The sequence below is a fragment of the Anser cygnoides genome, chromosome 1 (assembly GCF_040182565.1).
Source record: "Anser cygnoides isolate HZ-2024a breed goose chromosome 1, Taihu_goose_T2T_genome, whole genome shotgun sequence".
Classification (NCBI taxonomy): Eukaryota; Metazoa; Chordata; class Aves; order Anseriformes; family Anatidae; genus Anser; species Anser cygnoides.
Genome location: NC_089873.1, coordinates 8954553 through 8975126, shown reverse-complemented (window position 1 = coordinate 8975126; position 20574 = coordinate 8954553). Strand labels below are relative to the sequence as shown.

Sequence of the window (20574 nt, the reverse complement as noted above, 5' to 3'; positions counted from 1 at the left end):
GCCTGAGAATTAAAATTGCATTTACCAGATAATCAAAGAGTTAGAAATAAACATTTATTGCTTTTTTATTATTATTATTTTATTTTTTTCCTAGGTACTTTTCTATAAATAAATAAATAAATAAATAAATAAATAAATAACTCACTTTCCCAAAGAACACCATCCCAGGTTGTTGAGTGGCATGTATTTCAGCTACTTCATGTGCTATGTCATTAATTGTGCTACATTCAATTCAATTCTAAATATTTTTTTGTGATTATATATTCTATGGAGCCACAGTAGTGGCTGCTTCTTAGTTAAGGAGTGTCTTGGCAATTTTTCTTTGTAATTGCACTGTGCAGTATATTACTTATCCTTACTATTTACACTTAATTCAAATGTTACAGAAACAAAATAATAATTTCCTTCCTGACAATATTACGTAAAGCACCTCAATAAAATAAACAGCTGAGATATTCATTAAATAATTAATCTATCCCCAATGAAGGTCTTCTGCATTTGTTTCCAGAGGTAAACATATTCCTAATACGTACCTTGTTGTAGTGAAGACTCCATATACAAGAGGATTTCTCTCATCTCTGGTAGAAAGCAGGAATATATCTTCTGTAATGGGAACATATTTATTTATTTTTTATTAAACATCCATTGAATATTTCTACATTTATCAGTTATAATTTGAAGATTTGTAAAAATATAACAAATATTTATTTTTGTCTAATTTCTGCCACGTGAATTTGTACTAATCTTCTGACATTTGCCCATTTGCAGGTAGTGTGTTTTTTATATAGAATTATAATATTATTATAATAAGTAATATACTTTCCAACTTGGGGAACTACTTGGAAATTTAGTAAAATCAGAATTAGATGTGGTACTTCTCTAAAAAGAAAAACAAAAACGACCAACCAACAAACAAACAAACAAACAAAACCAAGCAAAGCTGATGACAAAATAAGCCATTAAAGATAACTTACGCAGCTCATCAAAATGTGTGTCTGCTCCTTCAGGACCAGGTATTGAGCACACAAGCCTGGCTTTCAGAAAAGTAGTCCACTTGTTTATTAGGCTCCGCTGACCTCCCATATCATTCTAGTAAAAAGAAAATGAAGACTAAATTACTAAAAAAATAAGAGCAGTTCTAACACATGATATGAAGTGCAGGACAACCTTTTTATAAGTAGCTAGAGTAGTCACTTCTCAGCTCAGCAATGAGCAATTAAAAACTCCTAATTATACCCAAATCTGTTTGCAATGTTCTCAGAACAGCTCCACAGCTGGAATGCTGTGAAGCATATGTTATATCATGTTATTTCTTGTTCTCTGTAATGCTAATTTTTGCAATCAATGGTTCTTCAAGAATTGTTTACAAACTCAAAAATAATACAGAACATTCTGGATAGATTTAAAAAAAGAGGAGAGGGAGAGGGAGAAAGGAAGAGAAAGGAAGAGAAAGGAAGAGAAAGGAAGAGAAAGGAAGAGAAAGGAAGAGAAAGGAAGAGAAAGGAAGAGAAAGGAAGAGAAAGGAAGAGAAAGGAAGAGAAAGGAAGAGAAAGGAAGAGAAAGGAAGAGAAAGGAAGAGAAAGGAAGAGAAAGGAAGAGAAAGGAAGAGAAAGGAAGAGAAAGGAAGAGAAAGGAAGAGAAAGGAAGAGAAAAATATATTCATCATCTGTTCCTCTGTTCCAGAGATGTAAGTACTGTGTTGTTTTGTTTATATAGTACACAGATATATGCATTCCAGGGAAAAACAGTCATATTATTTCAATAATCTTTGTTATGGAAACATCACTTCTTTCTCCACAGAAAGGATTTTTTTTTCTTTAAATCTCTTTTACTATAGGTTTCCAAGATATGAGCACACTTGCCCAAATTCCCTTTAGTTAACAGAGAAAGAAAAACATCATAGAGGGTCAGTTGAAAACTGAATTATCCTTCTGAAGAGTAGGTGTCCTTCTATTGATCCTATGATCCCACATGCTTCAGTTATGTAGGTGAAAGGATACACTAAAGGTACACTAATTCCATTTAGCTACATTTAAGAAATTAATATATTTCTAAAATATTTAGACATTTTCCATTTTTTTCTTTGAGGGAAATGGAATACTACGACAGAAGTTGTTCAAAATAATGAGCATTATGAGAAAGAATATGAAAAAAATGTAGTAATAGACTGTTAGGAAAAAAAAAAAGGAGAAGGAGTTGAGTGGGAGGAGTGGCACTTAGAAGAATGTTTTAAATTATAGGAAGCTCAATTTAAGTGTCTGTTTAGGAGCTTTTCTTCTTCCACTGAGCATATGAAGAATGGATTGAATGACATTTATCTGTCCTCTTTGGCTCCAAATAACTGATGTATTTAGGTTCTACATGCTATTTATGCCCCAGGTTTTTCAAACTGACATCTTTAAGGACAATGCTACTCCAGCAGGAACCATGAATTCAGTCCTTTAAGAGAAATGTTCTTATCACCAACAGTAGTCTCTTAGCTGTAGGAGATGCCTTTTTATTTTCATTTACAAGCTTTGAAGCTTATTGGGCCTGTGCTGTAAAATTAAGCACGACAAATTTAGTCATAAATATTCGTCCCCTCTGGATTTATTAGGAGAAATCTTCTCTCTCTCTCTCTCTCTCTCTCTCTCTCTCTCTCTCTCTTTCTTTCCTTCCTTCCTTCCTCTCTCTCTCTCTTTCTCTCTTTCGCTTTGTAACTATAAGGGTACTATGTAGTATTTCCAAGGACTGTATTTGGCCCTTCAGGGCTGTATCATAAATATTAAAGGCAATCAGAAAGATGGTTTAATGTGCTGAAATTCACCTCACAAGGAGTAACACTTCTCTGGTAATGTACTTCCTTTCCAGCTTCCTTTTTCATGCATTTGCTACTTTTAAATTGGTTAGCTCAGTTGGAAATTATTCTTGTTAATCTATCGCCTTTGGAACTCATGTTCTTACAAGAATTGCTACCTCCCCTCTTGATTTCCTGAAGTCCTGCCAAGCCTGGAGCTTTGCATCTAGCCAACAGATTTATTACAAAGGTGTCAAAATTAGCAGCCTTAAGCCAATAGGAAAAATAAGCTCTGCATGTGTGTGTTCTGTTCAAAGGCATGACAGATAAACTTTGTGGACTAATTAAAACCAAACAATTACGAAGATGCAAGAAAGAATCTTAAAAACCAAAAAGCTTTAAGCTTTTTCTTCCTCTGGCAATTCAGATTAGCTAAGCAATTCTCGCATTGCAGGGCATCCACTTAGGTTTCTGGTGGATGGGGAACAGCATCACTAGCTCCTGAGATGTCTCTAAAAGCCTGGCTAGGATCAAGAAGAGGGGAGGAAGCAAGACATGATGAGGCTGCAGTGGGAGGAAAAAAAAAAAAAAAAAATTGTCTTGCTCAGGCTCCTGCCATTGCAGGAGTTGAGCTCCTGCAAGAGATTGGAAAATACATACTTGTATTTTACCACCCTCAAGCTGTGATCCAACAGAACATTTTTGTAAATGCTTATTTTAAACGTATCAGTAGTTCCACTGAGTTCCTAGAGAGTAGTGTGAACCAAATCCTGTTCTTGAAGGAAGCAGTTTTAGCAAGTGCTATGTGCTTTAAAGTATAAGATTCCACTGAGTATAAGATATATCCGTATTTCCTCACTCTCAAGCCAGGACATGATGTTAACCATGTTACTTGAATTTAAAAGACATTAGTACAGACATTCACTAAGTGTGCCTTAAGTTTGAAGGATAGATCCAAATGGTGCCAATAATACTGCACTATATACAAAAGAGCAAGGGGAATTCAATGACCAGCCAGCACTTCATGATTTACTAAGTTTTTCTGAGGTCAGAGTGTTAAAAAAAATCATGCTGCAGAAATCAGAGACACAAAGGACCTTTCAGTGGTTTAAAAATTTGTACTTGTACTGACATACCCACCAACATGCTTCTTCCTACTGCTTTTGCTGAATATAGCAAAATGAACATTTTCTTAGAATTTTTTTCCTTTTTTAAACAATTTTGTTATTTTTTTTTAGTTTGATTTACAGTCATATAATACTCTTCAACTCTTTGTGTCATCTCTGAATAATGCAGTGTCTTTGTTTTCCTAAAACGTGCTCAAGATTCACTGTTGGATAAAGTGCAGGAATTGCCAAAGGCTGTGGCAGTTTTATCTACAGGTGGTGTTAGCTCAGCTCAAAGCACAGGGTTCAAAACCTATTAACAATTTAGGCATAGTTGTGCTCCTGGGCTCTCAAGTAGTAGTTGTCTGAGAAATCTCTGAACATCTCTAAGCTGTGAAGAAGGTGTCCCCCTCCTTTCCTAACAATATTTTATGGTTCATATTAGGTCAGACTATGAGATATGTCTCAAAGCTTCAGCTCATGGAGACATGTGATTATTCACCTTCAGACCACATTAGTACGAACTCATTAGCTTTGAATCGTATCTGCCTACTCTGCTACAGATTCCTTGGACCATCATAGTTCATTATTATTGGCCTCTGAAAGGTTGGACAGAAGACATACAGCCTGAAAATCTGTTTGAGACTGGGTTGGTATAAAATGAAGACAATAGTTAATATCAGTCTGCAATGAATCACTGATGTGTTCAAATACTGCAAGCTGGTTGTAAAGTACGGTATTTGTATAATAAGATGTACAGGCTGGATAGTCAGTAGATAAGAAAAACTGGATAGAGAGCAAATCACCAAAGCAGAGACCAGTCAATGCATAACTGTCCAGGAACAGGGTTTCAGCACAAAGTTTCCACATCCTAAATGACTGCTGGACCTATTTACACCAAGCAAGGACTGGCCTCAACAATGACAGAAATGTGTGTTAAATTTGATTCATTGAAATTATTTCGGCCAAGAGATACTGATACTGAAGACAAAGAACAGTAAATATTTTAGGCAGATGAGACAAGACAAGAAAAATTTAAGTGCTGAGAGAAGTGGAAGGCAGAATGAACACGACCTTCATTCCCAAAACATTACTAATCTACTTGTAACAGATGAGCAGCCACAAGTATCTGAAATTTTATCTCCAAAAATATCACTTCTAAGCACACTGGATTAGCAGTGTTTACTATAAACTTTGTTACATTACAGATGAAGGCACTTAGGACTGCATATTTCTTTTTGAATATAAATAAAGCTTTAATTAGCACTTACTGCTTCGTAATCTCACAAACTGCAACAGATACCAACACTTCCGCCTGAAATACCTTCTTTTTAACAGGAAGAAGTGCCTGTAAAATCTCAGTTGCTGGTGTTTGCATGAGTTAGAGATTTAGATAATTGCCAACTAGAAGGTGGGCAGTTCAATCTGTCATGTGTTGAGGAAAGAATACCAAAAAGAACACAAAGACCTAAACACAGAAATTATCTAAAAAAGTGGGGAAGTAATCCAATGTGATTTTAATTGAAATAAATTAAAAATAAATTAAATATGTATTTTTAATTAAAAATACTTTTATTCTACAGAAATCTTCAAATTTTATCCTTTCGTTATGAGTTTATTCTAAACAAACAAACAAACAATTACTACCAAGCTATTGTAAGAATTTAAATATTTAATGCACAACTTCAATGAACCCAGGTTCACATGTAAGTATATGGTTTTCTGAAAGCAATAAAGAATGTTGTTTAAATAATAATGCAAAATAATGCAAAATTTGTGAAGTAAAATAAGATCATATCAAATGTCTTCCTTTGGAGACTTCTATGCAAATCTCAACTTTGTGGCCTGTAATTTATGTACAGAAGAACAAAACAACTTGCTTTTCAAAAGCTCTGATTTGTGATAAGTTACCAGCTTATTGTGAAAATAAAAAATATCAGACTATTGTCAATGAACAAATGATTTAAAAATCCACTTAAAAACTTTTGGTTGCTCCTATTTTCTGTTCTATTTTATCTTATATATAATATAAATGTAGCTTCATTGAAGTGCACAAATATATGTGTTGGCAGGAAAACAGATGGCAGCAAAGCTAAAGAACATCTGCATCATTGGGGTTTTAAATCTCTTATTTGTTTGTGAGTAACAGTGACAAATTGAACATTAGAACAAAAAGTGCAGTTTTCTGAAAATCAATCAACATCAAAGATGTCAAACACTGTGATTCATAAAACTTTAAAGACAGTAATTATCCTGAATAGTCATTTAAAAAAAAAAAAAAAAAGACAATGAGTGGAATTTCTAGAAGCAGGTTATTAATTAGAGCCAGTGGCAAGATGTGCAAAAGGACCATCCAAAGTGAATTCCTGGCCTCAGTAAAAGGAAATATTGGAGAACAGAGAGAAAAAGTGCTGAAACTGCAAAAGACCCTGGAGCCCTTCCCTTTTGGGCAGTCTAGCTAAGTTACAAAGCCACCAGAAAAAAATGCATTGCCCAGCAGCAAAATCGTACATTATGTGGAGAAGGGGAGGCGGGGGGGACATAAACAAGAAAAAAAAAACACTTCTAGCAGACTTCAATTATGTTTATAAACAGTGTAACAGCCAGCAGTCTTATCAGTGGACTTCTGTCTTAAAATTTTTAGTTTTTCTTTTTTTTTGTTTAATTATTAGGTTTTATTTTCTGTATTCTGGGCCTATCCAACTCTGTCAGGTACTGGCATAACACAGGAAAGTAAGACTTCCTTCTTCATGAATTTAGGTTGAAAAGTTCTGGTCAAAACCATTCTGATGTCAGAGAAAAGATTCCTCCCATGATTTCAGCAGGCTATGGTTCAGCCTGCTAAACCATCAAGCAATCCATGAAGTCTGACTGAGAGAGAATAAAAATACACTTGCAATATAAACAAGAGAAAGGAGGTGCATGCAATTTAGATCTGTGACTGCTATGGATACCTAGAGTAAACTTGGAAAGTCAGTTCATCTCTATGTGCACAGTTCCCATCTGCAAGTGAGAGTGGTGACTATTTAGTAGTTCTGCTGTTTATATGAGATGACCAGATCTTTCACAGGGAAAGCTTCTTATTACAGGATTGCATATTGCTTCATATAAGACACCAACCCATCTGGACACAGTGGATATTGCTAGTTTATAGTGTTTCTGCTGCTTGAGCTAGTTGATCTAAAGATCGTGATGTGTGCAGGACTCGGCCTCGTGCATAACGTGCTTCGTCACAGAGACATCCCTTGCAGAGTCTGGCCTGGCAGAATGGAATAAATGCTTCAGCCTACAGACTGTGCATTATAAGGTCTCTACCACTGCAGTAGCATCTGCATAAAATCAGACACGAGAACTAAAGATGTGAATGTGCATGGACCACTGATAGGAAGAGCCTGAGTCACACATCACCTCAACAAGAAAGCCTAGAATAAATTTAGCCTTCCTGCTTACCAGGGTTATACATCAGCTGGATAGCTCTACGGTGCTCCTCAGACTGTCTCAGAGAGCAGACTAACTGCCTCTTATCACCTCCAACAGCATATTCAGAAGTTCCTCTAGATTTGTGTGGCTTGGCCATTAAGCTTTCCCCTAGGCAAACCTGTTTACAGAGAATCCTCTTATAATAATTTTCCATATTTTTCTGGAGAGTTGAATACCATCACCTCTTGAAACAGACAACCCATAATTCGAGATTACAGATGTGCAAAACCCCAGACTGCTTTTTGGTCCCTGGGAGCTGACAGTCTTGAGCACCTTTCTGAAATCATACCCCCTCACAGTCCAGAGCCTAATGCATACCTTGTCCTGGCTGCCTGCTTACTGTCCCTATCTTGAGACAGTGCCATTGTGTCAGGCACTTTGACTAAATGGTCCTCAGCATTAGTGCAGCGGCTTCACTGCCCTCATACCTTTGTACTGTCTGGCTTCATTCCCTTAGTGTAATCCACACTGCTTGGTGCAAAAGGAGTTGGAGAGGTTAACTAGAATCTTCTATAGACTAAGATTATAGCTTGTGGATCGAATCGTTTGTTGTGTGCTGTGCACGTACAAAGTTGATTGCACAACCAGGGTCAAATATAGATATTAAAACCAAAACAAACAGAAAAGATAAACATTTGCCTCAACCTCTGCCCTATCTAGACAGCAGACTTAAGACAGGAGGGGCACACATCTCTATTACCAGAAGCATGCAGGAGTGCTGTGGTTAGTGGAATGCTTGTTTTTGACCTTCCTGGCTGAAATGAGTAAATGCCTAGAAGGACTGAATGAGGGAAGCCTTTGGCTTGAAACCAGGGTGAAACTCAGGTAGCTGAATCTATGGCAAAATTACCAAGTCCATTGATCACACAACCCATCACTGGAAAGCTGACATGAAACCTATGGGTAAGGATGCCACTCTGGGCATTGACATCTTTCTAGGCATTAAGACAAGTGGAAAGAGGGTCGTTACTGCAACTGAAAACCATAGCTCAAACTACGAGACTATAGGCCACTTCTGTGTGAAAATGCCTTCTGTCGGAATGATGGGTGTAAGAAACTATATTGTAGCTTTGAGTTCCTGCTCGTCAAGTGGATTTGCTGTTATTTCATTCAGAATGGTAATGTACTCATATTAAGCATACATAATTGTTTGGTTCACTATGGAAAATGTTGATTTTTATTTTGGAAAGTGTTTAAACATCACACTCAGACGTTTCTACTGAATTAACTTTGGATGGGATCCAAATTGGAAAATCTAACCAGCAAAGAGAACTTCTGGATGGTTGCTAAGCATATGGGGGCGGGGGTGGGGGTGGGGGGTGGGGTGGGTGGAGACAGAAACTAACAGGTTAAGATAAAGAGAGAGGGAGAGAGAGAACATGTCTGAATGTGATTTGGGACAAATGAAATAATAAAATTAAGCTTTTTAAGCTTTGAAGTGATAAAGTACCATTATACTGCAGGGTCATTCAGTAACCCTGCTGAAATTACCTCCAACAGGTCTGACAATATTAAGAACAGAACTGTTCAAAGGCTGACACAAAATAGATGCATGTCATTAGGCTGTTCACTTTAACTTCAGTGGAAATTTGAATTGAGCAAAAGATGATGGCTCAACCAAACAAAAATGTTAATTAACTCACAGGAAAATCTACCTTAAATTTTGGGTATAATCTGTTTGCAGTTTATTCCAGTGTGTTTGACTTGCCTTTACCTGTTTTTTATCTGTAGTTTCATATATACTTATTATAAATTACATGCTATAAATACATAAAAGGATATAAAATGACAGGTGAGAAAAAAAAACACTACAAAAACTTCAACTTACGATATCTACCATTTTGATCATGAAGCCACAGGCAAGACAAGTGGTTAGAAGGATCACGCAATTAGTGTCATATAGAAGGGCTGAATTTATATGTTTGAGTGCATTAAGAGCACTGTGAAATCTTATACAGAAGTATCATAAAACAGTGTGAGGCAGTACTAGGTTAAACTGGTTTCTGTCTGTACAAATAGGCCTGAATTTGCCATAAAATTTCACATTCTTAAATAGGAATGTTTTGAATTTCACATCCTCAGGACCCAGTATGCCAAAGCTCCCTTTATGATTAGTGGAAAATATGGCCTTCAAAGAACGATTTGGATTGAAGATGCAAGGTGCTGCATCTTCCTTTAAAAAAAATGTCATCTGCATTTACCAACTGAGGTGGATGCCTGGTAATTACTTTCTTAGCTTTGACACTGTCAAGTGCCTAAAGCCACTAATGCAGGCCAGTGTGATCTCAGTATACACAACCACAGATATAGAGCTGGAAAAGCAGATGAACAAAACAAAGGTAGGTCAACATCTTACAGATCTCTTTAGATTTCAGCACTGGTCAATAAACATCAGTAAAGCCTGAACAGTAAACCATGAAGAGTACATCCTCATGTTAATGGTACTGAAAGAAAAAAATCAGAGCTAATTTTGTCACATTAGAAAACTTCCAAAATCACAAAGTCATTTACTGTCTTAAAGATATACAAAAGTCTGAATCAAAGCACTCTGAACTCCGGGATTTTGGATTATGCATTGGTACATCACTCCAATTAACTCTGCAAGTTCCTCACTTCTGAGCTGCTGGGCTGTCGAAAACATGTTCTGGCAATGAGTGTCTCAGGCAACTGAGATGATTTCCAGAGTTTGCTTCAGAGGTTGTGCAGCTGCATTTCCATAATCCAGCTTTTAAAGCACTATCTTGACACTGCAATTTCTTTTTCATTTTCCCTGAGGCTCAGTAAAATTCAGTCACACCTCTTTATATATAAGCATAACTTACATATTTTTGCTTCATCTGCAAATCATGACACACCCCCAAACAAAACAAAACAAAAAAACAAACTCCAATTACATTGTTGAAATGCACCCATGAGAGACAAAAACACCAAACTTCCTATACTGTGCCTGTACCCTTGCCAATAAGGAAAGCTGGACCAAAAGACCTGTCAAAGCCTGGTGTTTTATCTCATAATTCATCACAGTTAGAAAACAAATATTGTATGGAGCTGGGCTGTCTCCAACACACCAGCCCTTAAAATGAAATCATCTTGATGAGCATCTGCTTTTCTACAATATTTGAAAACTTTCAGACAGCATATAACATTAAAATGTCAAACTTGGATGTCCAGGAGGAGTTGGCTGCTGAAGGATCCACAGCTGCAAAGATGCCCAGCTGGCAAACAAGGGCCAAAGTTTTCCTACGGATGACTTTTTCTAAATGGTTTTAATCATGATCACAGAGATTTCAATAAATAAATAAATATACAAACCACTACCTTTGGTTAGCATTGTGGCTAGGCAATATTATGGTGACGAAGAAAGTATGTAAGCATGTAATACGCAGTAAGTTAAATCTAGTCTGGAATGAGTTGCCTGCAGAACTGGAAGCAGGATAGTTACACGAGCATGGTGGTGAGCCCAGACTAATTAACCCTGCTGAGAACACGTTAACATGGCTATTTCGCTTCCGGGATCCTAGCTAATATTGCTGAATGGTAAAGCATTACACTATGTGGACAACTCAAATGTTTTGTGGAGAGAGATCAATTATCTACACAGTGATGCATTACATGATATAGAAATACAAAGAATGTTAATGACCCAGTTACCTCTAGTCACAGTAAAGGCATGGCTAGACTATTTCCAGGACAAGAAAAACACCTCCCAACTTTTGCACGCCAGCAGTCCCACAGCAGAGCGCACTGGAGACCCTATACTCAGGCTCGGGGTGGAATAGCTCCCTGCTGCCACTCCAGGAATACAAATTGCCTTAAACACCAGACGGGAGGCAAGGTCATGGCCTTGAACTCTGCTCGTGTTCATGGCTTTGGAAATAAATCACATTACCCTAAGGTGGAATGCAGGGTGTGTCCCGCACTCTCGACTCAGGAGTGCTTAAAATGATTACATTCCAGTGCCTTTAGAAAGTACAGTTTAACCAAGAGGGCTGTGCCTAATTGGTATATTCTCATCCCCAGGTACAGCTGGGTATATATGAGGGTGGAATGGCATAACAGCCACCAACCCACACCCCCTCAAAAAAAAAAAAAAAAAAGGACAAAGAGCTCACTTGTTCCCACTAGAACAAAGGACACTTCTGGATGCTGAACACTTTGGGAAATATGAAAACAGCATCAGGGGCTAAAGTCTTATTTCTTGGCAGTTGAGGTCTCCTGGAAATCAGACTCTGAGACTGCATGCACTAATTTTTGCAATACATCACCAAAGCCATTACAGAGAAGCTTATAACACAGCAAATACATAGTGCTGTAATAATAAACAGTATTTTCATACTGCAGCAGACAAACTACCACTTTTGGCTAATTTCCACTCCATTCCAATAGAATGAGGTTTTAACTATGAAAAAAATGTGATGTTATAGAGAAAACAAACAAAAACCCCAACAACCTTCTTCCTTATCCAAAACATTTCTGTGGGCTTCTGCAAGCTAGGATTTTTATTCCTCACTTTGAGTGGGAAAAATAGGAGAGAAACCTTTTCTAGGGTTAGATTTGTGCATATGTGAGGTTGTCCTTAAATGCAATTACAATTCTGTAATTATTTTGTGGTGGACATGTATACAAAAATGTAGCTGACTTGTTATTTGCAAAGGGCACAGTGCAGAGATGCTGCATTTTGTTTTCAAAATCAGACTCGGTGTGTAATGACTGTATCATGTCTTTGGCTAATGCAAGCTGGTTCTGCAGTGTGGGCTTGAAGAGAGTGGAGCTGTAACAGCTTAATTGTGTGTTTCTAGAAATAGAAATATATGGACCCATGCTTTTAAGATGTTAAGGTTTGTATGATGCATGTAATATGTACAAGTGTACTTGTATGTTTAAAAAAAACGGATACATATCACTGGCAAATATTTAATAGTAATTCTCTCTTCACTTATGACCGTTCTTGAAAAGAAAGCAAATAACCCAACACATTACTCTTTACATAAGGAGAAACATACTATAAGTAGTAGCAGGTATTATGGATAGGACAATGCTACTTTTCCACCTCCCTCAAACCAAAAATAGGAAATGCCATTTGCCATGATAAATTACACAACTGGCTCTGAAAGTGACTGTTGAAAACACTTCCTCCCAATTCATACTGATATCCCCTGGTGATCTACAGAATGCAGATGACGCAAACCTAAATTAGTGCTATTTACTGCTATAGTGGCTGTGTTATTACAACGCAAGTTCAAGACGGTAAGTATAAGTATGGTCTTATGAACAGGACAAGTGACAGCTGTTTGACTCTGGGCAAAGAGCTGCCAGTGAGAGCATTGTAATCTTCTGGGTGTGTAAGTAGCTGGGAAAAGGGAATGCTTTCCAGAGAAGATTTACCCTAAGGGGAAAATCAGTGAGAGACCATATTGTTGAGTCACTGAAAATTAGCCAAAGAATAGGCTGCATTGACTAACCTCCTTATTAAAAACAAAGCCTATTCTAATTTCAGCATGTGTCTCTGCCGTTAATGTACAGGAGCCCTAAGGCACAGTGAGGTAGACAGCAACTGAGCTCTAGTAGAAAGAAATTGGGATTACACCAAGCAAATGATTTCAAAAATTGCTGACCTCCTCCCATCCACTGTTACTCCATGCTTGCTGATGAAAGAAAGCAAAGGTTTAACTTTATGCAGTACAGGTCACATTTAGGAGACAGTGCAAGCAGAAATTGTTGTTTTATCCATCATTTTAACCAAAGACATGGATCCCATACTGGAGAGAACTAACCATAACAGAGGTGTTACAGCAGACCACAGATCCAGAGGATCTTAGTCTGTAAATAGAGGAGTTTATTTGCGCATTTTAACTTATATTAAATATAATAATTCTACCTGTATTTTAATAATTTTCACTATTTGCAAGATAATGAAGACAGTCATACAAAAATGCACGAGTATAAACTATCAAGAGAATTCTGAATCCATCGGGAAGCACTCAGTAAGGAAGACAGTATAAAACATTAATAATAGCATTAATAATAATCACCTTACTTACCAGTTTCTGTTGTGTTGGTTTGACTATTAAAAATAAAATTCAAAACAATTTATTTCCACTTAACATGATTACCCTACAAATTCAGTCTCATTCAAGGTATGATTACACACAGTTGCTAGGATCTCCTTGCAATACTTTTGCTTTTATTATGATACCTTATCAGCTTATTCTCTAGGTATAGGATGTTGGACATCTCTAGCTAATATATCTTAGTTTAATATAATCTCCCATGTGCCTTGACTTGAAAATTGTTGTATACCAATTTTTCCTAATGCATTAAGTGCTTTCTCATAATCAGCAAATGCCATGTCTAGTTGCAAATCATGTGTGTTTGCATTTCCATTCTGCCATTAATCACACCACTGTGAAATACCCAACTACAGATTATCCATTCTTTCGTCTGGCTAAAAACCTACTAGAGAACTGATTTATGAATGAGGTGGTTTTTACTGTTTTCTTAACATTTTAGGTCAAGGACAGAAGTGTGAAATGGCTGTGGTCACTGAAATCTCAGTTGTTAGGAGTTTGCTGGTCTGCAGAACAGTCGTAGATTTATGCATTCATGCACATGTATCTGCTCTTTGTTTTCAGTGTGTGTCCATTAGCTTTCTGTGTGCCTTTCTGCTAGATGTATCTTACTGCAAATCACAAACTCTTTTGTTTCTTCACTAGTTTTCAAGTTTCTCCTTAAGAAGATTATTTTCACTGCCAGAGGAGTTGCTTTGCTCAGAAAATGCAAGTAAATGAAAACAACTGAACAAAATATCACAGAAATGTACGTACTTAATGTGCTTGCTATAATAGTGTTGCTGATACCTAGTTAGGCACATGAGAAACATTTGCTCAGAGTTTATTTTTATTAATATGAAGACAACTTTAAAGTCCCATTTTCTGACTTTTGCCAGCAATTCTTGTGCACCTGGATTCACTAAAAGACTTGAGAACAGGATGGGAGCATCTACTCTGACTGCATCTCTTCCTAAAATATTATGTGATAAAGGAGAGGGTAGACAGTATGTCTGTCACAGAAGTCAATCGACCTTTCCACTATAACAGGAAGAACACATTAGCAAAACCAGCAGGCTGTTCAACCGCAAACTATTTACTGCCTTCATATGACAGGAATTGGTTTATCTTCTCATTACAGTTTGAAGAGGCTTCTTCCCTTGACAAAGATGCTTATTCAGAAAGAGTGCAGCTCATGAAAATCTACATTATGCGTACCATAAGGGGAGAAATCTTTCATAAGGGGCAAAAACAAACGTAATGATTGAGAAAGTGAAGAGAATAATCTCTCAAAGCAATTCAGGCACCAACTAAACGAGACTTCTTACACTGCAGCACAGTCAGTTCCTGGGTCATGCTTGTAAACAGGTCAAAGACAGCACTTCACAAGAAAGAAAACCTCCAGGTGGGTGTGGATGTAGCTCAGAAACTGCATTTTTTTAACCAGTCCCACCCAAACTGATTATCAGGAATGCTTAGAAACAAACGAATGACCTCAGCTCTCAGTAATGCCCACAAACGATGTACTGATCTATGTTGAAAAGATGGGTTTGTATATCCCTCCATTCACTGAGCACTTTTCACAAAAATCCAAATACCTTGCCATTGTGTACACAACATCAAGTCAATCCTCAATGAAAGCTTATGAAACAGAGGTCACTGTTGCATATCTGAAGGTCAATACATCATCGTTTAGACAAAGGATTTTCATTTATAAGCATATTAGCTTTTATAAAATATATGCAGTCAATATTAAGTATTTTTCAGATGAGTACATGTCAAACAGCAGTAGAATTGTACTGAAAAATTTCAGGATAGCTCAAACCAATTTTTTTATTTTTCTCTTTTTCTTTTTCAAACAATGTACATTGTTTTAAATAGTGTAAAAGACAGAGCCCTCACCTTACAAACTCTTCCAACTCGAGAAAGAATTGTCTTGTCAGATGTGCCACTATCTTGCGATATTTCTCGGAAAAAGAAGTAGATTTTGTCATCATCTGGGTTATAGGTATCTGGGATGGGAAAAGTTCCAATGAACTTTGCTCCTAGAAGTTCCCAAAAAAAAAGATTTTATAAATATGAAGAAAAGTCCTGTTATTAAAATTCTTCTTCAATATCTACATTTATGTTGCATCTTTCAGTGAAAGAAATATATCACTATATAGACACACCGTGGCAAGTTTGTTATAAGCTCTGAGAGAAAACCAGCAGGGATTCTGAAATATTTACTCTTGGTGTGATGTTTTTATGTATGCAATTTACTACCACTTACATAAATATGCAGCATCGGGTATCATTTCTTGTTTGAAAGGAAGCAAAGTCTGCCATATCACTCTCATTCTCTAACCACCAACATCAAGCTAAGTGTTTTTTCCCAAATTCCGTGGTAGAATTTACTTAATTTAATTACACATTTCAGTAGTTATGAGTATAGAAATACACTACTGTTTACTAGAGATAGCTTGCAAATGAATGAAAGAACTTTGATTGATCCACAGGATTAAAAATTCAAACATAAATGACATCTTTCCCGAGTTAAAAGTTTCCTACATATCTGTGCTTTAACAATCCTACTATCTATATCTACAAAATCCAACACAGTACCTTGCTGAGATTAGGTTAGCAAACGTTAGCACACCGAACTCCACAACTCCAATTAGTTTTAAGGAGATAGTTCCTTGTTTTGCACCAAAACATGTTAGCTATATCAACCTGGGAACAAGTTGCCCAGAGAGGCTGTAGAATCTCCCTCCTTGGAGATTTCCAAAAGCCAAAGGACATGGTCTTGAGCAACCTGCTCTGGGTATCCTGGATTGAGGACCAGATGGCCTCCAGAGGTCCCTTCCAACCTCAGCCAGGCTGATTCTGTAACATTCTGTTTGGGTTATTTTGCTTTTTGCAAGGAGTGCTATGGCAGTTGTATTACTTCTGGTCTCTTACAAAGAAAACCTGGCTATCTCTGCCTGCATCTCACTGGGCCAATAACTTCATCCATATTCTTGACTGTCTTATCCAGATCTCATGTTCATGTTATCTTCTTCTGTTCTTCCTGTTCACCGTTTTTATTTTTTTTCTTTACATACTACAATCAGAAATTAAACAAATTCCATAGACTCCAGACTGCAACAGAGCAGGCAACCACACTGCCTTGCACAAGTCAGCCAGATACTTTGGGAAGTGATTTTTTTAAAGACATTCCCCAGTGTGCAACAATAGATGAGCTCTTTTGAGGGCCCATGGAGCAATGATATTTTTCTTTAAACAGAAATGCTTACGCAAATACAGTGCAAAGAGACCCTTGACTCTGAAATACATTATTTCAGTAATAAAACACATGGTCTTTGTCCCAGGTAAGGCTGCAGTGAAAGGTAGTAAGGGGTATGGCATAAGATGGCAGAGCAAACAGAGCACATTGGTGATTTGTGGGAAATACTATTAATAGCTTTTATTGTATCTTTATGTCTTTATTGTATCTTTATGTCTTTACTTTTTTTTTTTTTCTAATGATTATTACTTCATATTCACCTCAAGGAGTTTACACAATGTACTTTATGGTACACAGAGAACAAAAATAGGGTCCTTGATTCAAAGGTTCACAAAGACTTGAGACAAAATGTTCAAGGGCTCCTTAATATGCACCTTCATAACAGAAGAGTAAATTTATTGGTCAAAACTGCCACAAATTGCCTCTTCCATTTTAAACCTTTCTGACACTACAGAATGGCACCAACAGAAAAATGAAATGATGAAGACGTCAGGTCCAACAAATTTAAGCGAGGATTTCAAAATGAGTCTAAAGCAAATATTCAGTTACTCCTCAGGGCCTTTAAAGCCACTTTGAAGATTAGATCTCTAAGCATGAATAAATACATAATGACTTCCAATATGGCTTCTATAGTATGGAGTTTATTAAACAACCAATAAATAAAGAAATCTGTGAAATACGTCTGTAGCATTCTTTTGAATTTCATATAAATTTATTTTATTATTTTTTTTGAATCCACATTCACCAAACAAAACCCTGAATATATGGTCTTTTAAAAATAAATTTCATTGCTTTACTTGGCAAGCCAAATGCAAAAACAAATGTCTCAATACCAATTCCTGGAATAGATTTTGAAGAATCTCTAACAAATTAAAGGAACACAAATATTTAATGATTTTAAATCACAATGGAGAACACTGATCTTGAAAATAAAATCCAAACAAAAATACACCATAAAAGATATGAAGAATGAGAGATTGAAAACAATTTAATAAAAGAGATCATGAACTGAAAAGCACATTGTGTTCTGCAAATGAAATCTTTGTCTCATCTCTTGTAATCATTCCATAACGTAGAAAAGCAAGTTCAAATCAATTGTGAATTGGGTTTTTGGATTCTTTGCATGGGAAATAAATTATATGATGATCATTTTAAACCAGTGTTTGTTTTCCCATACACACCACTGTCCTCCCTTAATTACTTCAATAGAAAGTTTTCCCACATATTAATTTCATAGTTAGACTGTATGCAACAGAACAGGGAATTAAAGGCATCAGGAGCTCTGAGAAAGAAGCTACCAGAGGTTCAGGTATTGCTCGTGCTTTTTTTAAACATGTTCCTGTGGTCTAGTAGGAATAGTTACTACACCTGATCCTTTACTGCTGCTTCCCAGGGGTGGTCATGTTTGCTTTAGGTTACCTGCCTTCTATTTTCACCCTTCTAAAGCAAGCACTAGTTTTAGCCAGGACAACCTCTCATGCATTAATAATGCTTCCAGAGAAAATTATTAAATCCAGAAAAAGAGGACAGCAAATGCGTAGCAAATCCTAGAACAAAGAAATGAAAAGGCAAACCAAAACAGCTGGACACTTTCTGCAGCAGCTCTTTGTATCTGGGCTGCCAGAAATATGGGGCATGATAAGATACAAAGGACAGTGCTCACCTCATTTACCTTCAACCATCAACCATCCAGTAGTCAAGCTCCTAACCTACACTCATCCAGGTCCTCTCTCAGAGAGGGACTGATAGGGGAAAGAAAGAAAGTGACGATAAATAATCCTATTTTAAGACAGATTCCTACAATAGGTGGGGTGAGTCACCCCGTGGAAGTGTCACATCTCTCTGTAAATTACAGGCAGAGACAACTGAAATGGCTGAGCTCAGAGAGGATGCTAACTTTTGCCTTTTAAAGCTCAGTGAGCTGAATCCCATCCAAAACATGCAGGATATAAAGAAGTTATTGCCTGTAAGTATCTGTCCCTGGCAAAGATGACTAAATTGAAATGAAAACAAACAAACAAACCCCCCAAACCAAAAAAAGATTCATGTATGCAGGGAAACACTCATCCTAACTCTGACTTTAACTTCCTATAAAGGAGGGAGGAATGTGCAGCTGTTTAGCGGATGCCTGTATGTCTGGTACCCCACTGTGGGATGCCCTCCTCTGCTGTCTCAGCTGGAGGAAGGCACACGGTTCCAGTGGGCGGTTTTGCCTTCTGGAGCAGGGGCCCAGCCCCATGCACATCATCCAGGGCCCCAGCCCTGGGACAAGCAGCTCTAGCCAGCTGCTGTGACAGCGCTCAATTCTCCAGCCCTGCAGGATGAAGTCTGAGTGGAGGCAGCATCCTTCAGTGCCACTGCATGCAGGAGTATGAGCCTGTGTGAGCGTGAGTCATGGGAAAGATTAGCTGCCTTCCTCCCTTTCTCCTTTGCAGAGCGGCTATTCAGTCACTGAGATTAAAACATGTCTTAATTAGTCAAGATAGAGATGCCCTGCAAGGAACTGGAAGGTATCCTACGCATTTTTCCCTTGTGCTTTGTCTTTCTCTGCCTTCCCCCAGGAAAGAATAATCTTGTTTCCAGGAATTGAATTAAAAAAAAAAAAAAAAAAAAAACTTTAAAATATTAAGGTGCATTATAGCAAAACTTCCGCAGCCCACTGGAAAAAAAACAAGTTACACATTTTATGCTTATCCTAAGTAAAACATGACTCACGCCTGGAAATAATTTATTTCTAATTGTACAATTACTCAAGTATGTATGACCTTTACTGGAGGTCTAGCACATACTTGGTCAATGGGTGGTAGGTTTAGGGAAGAGGGGATTTAGATGAGGTGGAGGTTTTAAAACTGAAATTAAGTAAATATTTTCTTTATACCAATATCAGCTGAAAGCACAAAATGTATGAAATTGGTAATGCTACACAATCACCTAGCAATATACTGGCTACCCTATGGCTTACTGCGGAACTGATCCCATCATTTAGAATTGCACTCAAAATTTTCTCCAGCCTTAAAAGGACCATTTCAAAATATTAAAAGTACTTATTTTATGCCTGTGCCTCTTAGTATAACACTGCGCGGATTGTGTTTGTGAAGTCTTATAGCATGACTGTGGTTTTTTATATGGCTGGAAACAGGGTAAACCTGAAGAATATATGGGGTCTTTGGTGATTACATAGCATGGGTAAATTTTCACATTGCAATCACACTGAAGCTGTTTTTCAACCCCAGCCATGTTAATATATTATTCTCCTTAGAAATCTTTCACAGATACAGATGCTTTACGTGAAAACAGAATAAAAAATGAATCAATCTATAGGGAAGAAGAAAGGCAGACCTCCCCTCACAGCCTCTAAACTAAAACACAAACAGTTCTCAATCCTTTAGTTTATCCTATGTTCTTGTACTGTTCCCTGGTCTCAAACTGCTCATGAAGAATCGTTAATATCATGAAGAAATGTTTAGAACTGGATATTTAAGCTATAAGTCCTTGTGTGCTGGGAACTGAGCCCTCTTTCATCCCCCTGTAATGCTCATTGATGTGGATGTGTACTAATGATAACACCAGATGCTCCTTAGGACCAAACTGCAGTAAATCTTTCTTTTTAGGATATTATAGCATCCCTTAGGAAAGCAACTACCCCAACTGTCTTTCCATGCTGAGCACCAGCAAGCAGCCAGTAATAAATTCAAATGTTAAGGAACATGGTTAGAGAACTGCCTCCGGGATGGACCCATCCCAGTCCAATACTGCATGCAGCCCATTTCTGGTCTAAACTGCACAAGGGACATGCAGCAATGAGAGAGAGGAGATAGCAGAGGTGGGGCAAGAGAGATGTTGAGCCATAGTACAGGGGATGAAACTGGGATAAGTTAGAAAATCTCACACTGGAGTGCT

General features: G+C 37.3%; 1 protein-coding gene across 3 annotated transcripts in view; it reads right to left on the bottom strand.

The window, feature by feature from the left end:
• Window positions 1–20574, bottom strand: part of SEMA3D (semaphorin 3D) — a 142918-nt gene that overhangs the window by 35775 nt on the left and 86569 nt on the right. For all 3 annotated transcript variants that reach the window (XM_013180442.3, XM_013180441.3, XM_013180440.3), the window contains 3 exons: window positions 15312–15454; window positions 975–1089; window positions 534–603 (listed from right to left, as the gene is read on the bottom strand). In XM_013180442.3, coding sequence (XP_013035896.1) covers window positions 534–603; window positions 975–1089; window positions 15312–15454 — 328 coding nt within the window. The remainder of the gene's footprint in view (window positions 1–533; window positions 604–974; window positions 1090–15311; window positions 15455–20574) is intronic.